At 27.6% G+C, this 7881-nt stretch overlaps 1 protein-coding gene across 1 annotated transcript; it reads right to left on the reverse strand.

Annotated features, from left to right (window-relative positions):
* Positions 1 to 493: 493 nt before the first annotated feature.
* Positions 494 to 7210, reverse strand: LOC101210776 (alcohol dehydrogenase-like 4). The gene is made up of 10 exons (XM_011656374.2): positions 7047 to 7210; positions 6803 to 6939; positions 6636 to 6685; positions 6154 to 6488; positions 3469 to 3551; positions 2445 to 2520; positions 1762 to 1823; positions 1448 to 1543; positions 1055 to 1216; positions 494 to 786 (listed from the first exon to the last, which is right to left on the reverse strand). Exons 1-10 carry the CDS (start codon positions 7114 to 7116, stop codon positions 676 to 678), a joined length of 1182 nt encoding a protein of 393 aa, XP_011654676.1. The 5' UTR covers positions 7117 to 7210; the 3' UTR covers positions 494 to 675.
* Between the last annotated feature and the right edge of the window lie 671 nt (positions 7211 to 7881).

The following is a 7881-nucleotide window of genomic DNA, read 5'->3' on the forward strand; positions in this document are numbered from 1 at the left end:
ATTTTTGTCATTATTTCTACGATCATTTAGTCAAGTCTTAGTTAGGGATTAAAGTTTTATCTTTCTTTAAACCTCAAGGACCATATTTTTAGTTTAGATTATAGGAATTAAGTTTGGACAATAAATGCGTTAACATCTCTCATAACGGTTAAAGAAAATTTTATTTTTGTCAGCTTTTATCCTTATTGTCAAATGAGAATTTTCTATCGAAAAATTTGATCTTGCAATGATGCTCCACGAGAATTTTTGTCATCCCTACTTTTCTTTTTTTAATGATCGATTGTCATCCTTACTAGAATTTTAATGTGATTTATTTTAATTACGTACGACTGTTATATTATATTTATTAAGACATCAAAGTTTGGTTCCAATAATTAAAAACTATGTGTTATTCAATAGGAAAAAGAGAAAATAACTCTACAATTAGAATTGTAAAATTAATTAGGTGGATTCAATCCTACACTATCCAATGGTTGTACAAAAAAACAATAAATTATAAAAAAAACCAACATTTATTGAGTTTTTATTTATATAATGATGAAATTAGTACAACAAATTTACTTACATAATTACATAAATACAGGACGACACAATCACCATTATTCAATATGTAACTTTTTTTTTACGTAATAATTAGAGTTTATTTTCATAAGAACATACAATTATATATATTCTTTAAATTTGCAAAACACATCGTAGAGATTTTCCATCGATAAGTAGTTGAAAAGCTTCGTTAATCTTGTCGAAAGGAAGTTCATGTGTTATGAACTCATCCAACTTCACCACCTGATCATTCAAACTCAAATTAACCCTTGTCAATATGAACAAATATATATCTTTAATATACAATACTAAAGAAATAACTTTTTGATTCAATTCTAATGGCATAGAATTATTGATTCTATGGATAATTTTTTGCTTGGATCAACGTCAAAACCCTAGTCATATATGTACGGAAAGTATCATATACTAATTTTTTATATATAACTGTCGTTAAAAGTTTAGACATTCTCTTATATGATTGAAACACGAGTATAGGGTTTTGAGTCGTTACCCCTTGGGTGCATTGTTTGGCAAAATGAGGAAGTTGAGTCCTTCCTTTGAAGCCTCCGAAAATGGAAGCTACAACCTTACGCCCACTAAACAACTCCATTGGATGAAGAGGCAACAATTTTGGGCTTGAATGAATACCCAACATTACCGTAGTTCCACATCCCTGTATATATGCATTAATTAAACTCATTTTCAACATGACAATAGTACTTTCAATTAACCTTTACTTAATACAACTTTTAATTTTAACTAAATCCCATATTACAGTAACTTCATTGAATAATTTTTTTCACGTTGAGTGCTAATTCATTTAAAATCATACGTTGTACTATATGCCAACGCATTGTAGTTTATTAATGAATGAATACGAAGTATTGATTGTGCAGTAACTTACAATGTAAGTAGACAAGAAGGCCGTTCTTAAAACGTCCAAATTTCCAACACATTCAAAGCTATAGTCCACACCCCCATTTGATATCTCCATGATTTTCTGCATTGGAAAACCACTCTCAAATTAAATTAAAAGTACGTTGCTTTCTTTACTTCTAATCAACTTTATATTATACAAATTTTATTTGAAAAATTAAATGGTTGAAGCTAATGTTTCACTTACTATATTACTATATGACGATGAAAACAAAAACAAATATAGATAAGGTTTAAAAGTACAAAGACTTTAAGTGTTGTAGAGGTAACACAAATACCAACCTCGTGGACAGGTTTGTCGGAGTCTCTCGGGTTTATAAAGTCCGTGATCCCGAATTGCTTCCCTATATATATCCAACAAATATATTCATTCGTGATAATGAGTCAAACTCAATTTAAAGTCTTGCTCGATAACCTTTTGATTTTTTTTACCTCTAAATCTAATGTTTATTAACAATTATTTTATACCAATGTTTTAAAAAATCAATTCAAGATTTTTGAAAGAAAAAAAGAACACTGATTTAATCTTAAAAACTTGTTTTATTAGAATTTAGTTAGGAATACGACTCTTATACTTAAGAAAATTAGTATAAAACATGGTGAAAAAAAAAATAAGCCAAATAGTTATCCCAACATAATAGAAATGATTACAAGTAACAATTTGAAATCTCGAAAAACCAAATGAAAATTAACATTGAAACTTAAAGAAAAAGTATAATATTTTAAAAGTCTAGCGATGAAATAAAAGTTAAACTCAAGAGCTTGATCTTTTAAAACTTTTATTTAGCCACTTCTTTATTGGTGAGAATTATTAGTTGTAATAAATTTCCTTTTTTTTTGTGGGTTTGGGGTTCTTGTGATACTCGATCACATCAACCTAATTGAAATGATCAAGTGCACTTCTTAATTCTGATCTCTCTTGTGACTTGTTAGAAAAAAATGTAGCTAAAATAACAATCACTTACCAACGATAGACTTTTGTGGGTTCACATCTACACCAATAATTTTAGAAACACCACGGGCTCTTGCGCCTTCAGCAACCTACAAGCATAATAACCACAACTTATTTTCTTTAAAAAAAAATGCTTTATTTTTGTTGTCTTCCCATTTATTACGCACACATATATCCATTCATATTAACAATAACTACAAGATATAGAAGCTAACAATCCCCACCCAAACATTTTGTCAAATTGGAAATAAAAACTCATTCCAACAACTTTTATCCTTCTCGATTATACTAGAAGATCGTCATTGATTTATTTAGTTTAAGAAGTTGTTGAACCCTATTAGTCATTTAACTTTGACGTTTTTTAACTGTATCACTCACCACAAGTTTTAAATACCATTGAATGAGTGAAGTTTATTTCTAGTAGGCCCAATATATCTTAAATGATTTTCAATAAATTCTTGAACTCTCAATTTTCAATCAACACTGACTGAAAATTTATTTCTAATTATACCTTACCAGTTATATTATCTTTTAGTTTCCATTACAAATAAAAATTAACCATCTATTCGATAAAGACGATAAATACTTTATTTTATTTTCACAAAAAGATTAAGCATGTCAATTGTCCATATAAGAGACAAAAATGTAAGATCCATACTAATCTATAGAATATTTTTTAATTTAAGAACCAAACTTGTAATTCAACTTAAATATTGTATACTTTTTTTGTATTTGCACTCATTTCCTACACATAACAAAAAAAATTCTCTTAGGACATCACGTGTATCGTTAAATGATAATAGATATACTAAACTCCCTCTTTCCGTAGGTCTTTATATTTAAATATATAGATAAACTCAATTAGCATACCACATTTATTCTTTGAAATTTGTGTATTTTTGTGATTTGACTTCAAATTTTTTTAAAAAAATAGTATTGGAAATTTTCGCAATTTAATCATAAATTAGTGTTAAAATTTATGTTATAGATTGAATTAATCTTTTTTAAACAAGAAATTGCAATTAAAAAAGACTTACAGCGAGTCCAACGGCTCCCAATCCGAAAATCGCGACCGTTGATCCAGTTTCCACGTTTGCAGTATTCCACGCGGCACCCACTCCTGTTTTCCATTCATTATATCGCTTTTATTTTTGCATTCTCAATGGCCACGTAAATTAATAATAATAATAATAAAACTTTATTCTAAATTCCATTTTTCAATATATTAATAACAGGGACTCTAAATATTTAGATATAAAACTTGGAAATGAAAATATAGTATTAGAAGTTGATGATTAAGAATTTAAACTTTTTATGAATAAAATAGTTTCATAAACTTTTGTAAAAATTACAAAAATTATTTAAAATAAATGTTTCTTCAAGAAGTTTCTGCTCATTTATTACCCTTCAATGCGATTCAAATTATTCACAAACTCCATTTTCTTTTATAGGTTAGAAATTTAATGCACTAGGGATATCAACCAAAAGACTATAATTTAAAAGGGGTTTAATAGATCAATTAACTTTGTTGAAAAAATTCACAAAAAAAGTGAAAGTTTCAAGAAAGATAAATATTTTGTTAATTTTTTTATTTTTTATAATTTTGTTAATAACTATTTATTTCTACAATTTTATATTACTTAGAAAAAAAACTAAACTAAAATTTGAAAGTTAAAAATAATTGTTTTTAGAATTTGAACAAAAAAAGATAGAGGTTGTTTCTTAATTTAAAATTTAAAAGTTAAACAACCTAAAAAAAATTATTGATAAAATTTATTAATTTTTTATGTCATTCGTCTTAATTTAACTTTTATATTAAAAAAGAAACTAAAAGGAAGTTTTATATATATATATATATATATATATATATATATATATATATATATGTAAATAATAAAAAAAAGAAATAAGAAGAGAAAAAGAAAAAAAAAAAACTTTTTATTATTATTGTGTGATGAATGATGTTTAGGAGTAGACGCAAGAAAATGGTCTCATAACTAATAACAAAACTATGCAAAATGAATGACCCAAATCCCCTCCCCCAATACCTTTTGCATTTTACTACTTTCCATCCTATAATCCGCTCATACCATAAACATAACTTAACTCTCATATAAGATTTATATGGTAATTCTCTAATGTGTATAATAAACCTACATAATTCATAAAAGATAAATTTTCTATAAAAATATATGTTTTCTACGCCATTTTGAAAGGAAAGAAAATAATATTTGAGAAATGCTTTAGTTTTCTTATTGGACGTACATTTTTTTCTTCCAAGTCTACACTTAAATAAAATCAACAAAACGAGTTGAAAATTATATATATAAAAGAAAATCGATTAAGTCAAAGTTATGTTGCTTCTATCCTATGAAAAAGTGATCTCAAATTGATGAAAAACAAATGAGTCTTCTCAAAAAAAAGACATCACTATATATATATATATATATTTCATAAGTCAAAATTTGTTCATAAAATGTCATCTTTCAACAATTAATTAAAATATCTATCAATATATGTGGATTTATTCCTTAATAAATTCGTAAAATAAATGGTTGGACAATGAAATGAAAGATTAATTAATAATTTTCATATTGTTTTATAAAATAACGATGACAATAGCTATAACCTAAGGTTAAACATAAAACCAGACTTCCCTTACAAAGAAAACAAATTTAATTATTAATTATTATCTATTTTTTTTAAGAATTGTATTTATAAAAATACTCTTTGATGTCATTGTATTTATACAATTGAAATCTCGATATAAGGTTTAATTTTTAATTAACAACTAAGCTCAATCATAGCAATAAAAAAATCAATTAAAAATTGCAGACAAATACATGAAAATTATTGGAGACACAAAATAAAAATAATAATAATAATCTGACACACCTTTTTCTATTTCATTTTCTTATTAATTACCAACTAGATCTGTCAAACGTTTGAAAGAAACATGAAGAGTAATTTCAATTTTTAACCCAACTTGTTTAGACACCATTCAACAATGTTTTAGATTATTATTATTATTGGTTTTGAAAAATAAGGTTATTGAAACTATTCATAATAATTTAGCTCACCTTTGGTTTGTCAAAAAAAAAAAAAAAATTGACTAAGAATTCAAATAATTTTTCAATTGTAAATAGGTTAAAAGAAAGCAATTTTACATGAATTTAAAAAGTTAAGCTTGAGAAACACTAATTTTACGCAAATCAATTTGTTTTAAGAAATTTAATTTAGAAAACTAAAAGTAAAAATATAAAGTTGTTTCTTGTAAACTTTTAATAATTCAAAATCATAGGTTTGATTTTGTTGAGAATGATTTGGAATTTGATAAAAGTTAGTATTTATTTTTAAAAATTACTTTCAAACATTTATTTTTTGATTTGTGGTATTTCCTTTAAAATGATATAGACCAAGAAAAGTTGGGGATAGATATTGATAATGAATGCTCCAAATCTCCTTGAAACATATATAGACCTCCCCACTTGGGTTATTCTAAATTGGAAGGGAAAAAAAAGTCATTTTCTCGTTAGTCAACAAGAAAAAGATTCAAGGCAATTAATTGCAATCGGTAAAATCAATAACAGAAACTACAAGAAGCAAAAGAACGACCAAATCAAAGAAACTTACATTCAAACCAAAATTAAATAAATAAATAACACAATTCATAAGATAATAATAATAATAAAGATTTATGTTGTTTGTTTTTAGTTACGTACCAGTTGAAAGGCCACAGCTTAGCAAAGTCATCTTCTTGATGGGAGCTTCCGAGTCAATCTTGACAACACAAGCCGAGTCCAACACGGTGAACTCGCTGAATGTCGACGTATTTAGAAAGTGGTAAATAGGTTGACGTCGTTCGTCTGCCGTCGTGAACCGGGTTTTACCGTCGAGAGTCATCGTGCTTTTTGTTGGGTCCACTCCCAACTTCTCGCACGAGTTCGTGTTCGGGTTCTTGCAGCATCGACACACACCACACTCCCCGTTGAACAACGGAATCACATGATCCCCCGCTGCCACCTCCGTCACTCCCTCCCCTACACTCTCCACGATCCTGCCATTATTGTTTTCCCTTAATTAGTCTTAGATTTTATATTCAGAAAAGGTTAAAACAACAACGTATACGTCCTGTAATTAATTAGTCAGGATGGGATTAATAATAAAATTGAAAATTGAAAACTTAGGATTTGGAGTTAATCACCCGACGGCTTCGTGGCCAAAGATACGAGGGTAAGCTCTTTGAGATTCATTCTACAATATCAAATAATTCAAGGGTCAATCAGGAAAAGGACTTGAAAATAAGTATATTGAAGCTTATTAATTTTTATTTTTTATTTTTTGAATTCTAAAATGAAACTAGAAAATTACATCTCCTTTCCAAGCGCTGAGATCGGTGTGGCATATGGAAGTGAAGAGGATTTTGACTCGAACCTCCATTTTCTGAGGCGGGTCGACACGGACTTGTTCGATGACCAACGGCTCCCCGGGACCCCAAGCGACCGCCGCTGTGAAAAACAAACAAACAAGCAAACGGACGTTTAATTTATTTAATTTGTATCCGCGGTAAGAGACCGGCGGAGAGGAGAGAGAGGCGGCGTCGGTAGTATCTTACCTTTGCAGATGATGACTTTACCGGCGGTGTTGCCTGCGGAGCAGCCGTTGACCAGAGAAACAGCCTCCATTTGTTTTTCTTTTTCGAATTTTTGGGTTCGAGAGTCTTATGAGTGTTTTTTTTTTTTTTTTTTGAGTGTTTGGAGTTTGCCTTTTCTTTTGGTACTTTCTCTATTGGTATTTATAGAGTTTTTATTTTGTTATGTTGTCTTATTTTATCTTTTATTAAGAACAAAAAAAGGCTATTCATAGACTTATATGGGAGATTTGGGATAAGAAAAGAAAAAAGATTTTCTCTCTTTTAGTTTAGACGTTTTAACCATTTTCTATGAACTATTATTTGTGTGGTTAATAAATTTTTAAAACAATCAATACATGTCAAGTTTTATTTTTCTATCTTATCTATAATTATTGTATTAAAAAAGAAATTTACTTTTTTTATAAGTTGATATATATATATATATATATATATATATATATATATATATATATATATATATATATATATATCTCGATAAAATCATAAACTTTTGTTTCGAATTTAGTATATGTGTTTTTTTTATAAAGAAAATTAAAATTTAATGATTAAAAAATTCAAGAACTAAAAAGTGTCATCAATGTTAAAAACTTGCAAGTTATATTTTTTTTTACTTAAATTAAAGAAGTGGTGGTTATATTTGTGTTCCTTGGATCTTGGCAAAATATTAATAAAAGAGTAATAACTGGAAGAAGTGTAATATATTTTGTATGAAAAATATTGTGGAGTCATTTTCTAGATCTAGATTGGTGTGGAAATGGGGTGTGATGGTACAAAAACTTGATAGATCTTTTGTATG

Source organism: Cucumis sativus, chromosome 5, assembly GCF_000004075.3.
Source record: "Cucumis sativus cultivar 9930 chromosome 5, Cucumber_9930_V3, whole genome shotgun sequence".
Taxonomy (NCBI): domain Eukaryota; kingdom Viridiplantae; phylum Streptophyta; class Magnoliopsida; order Cucurbitales; family Cucurbitaceae; genus Cucumis; species Cucumis sativus.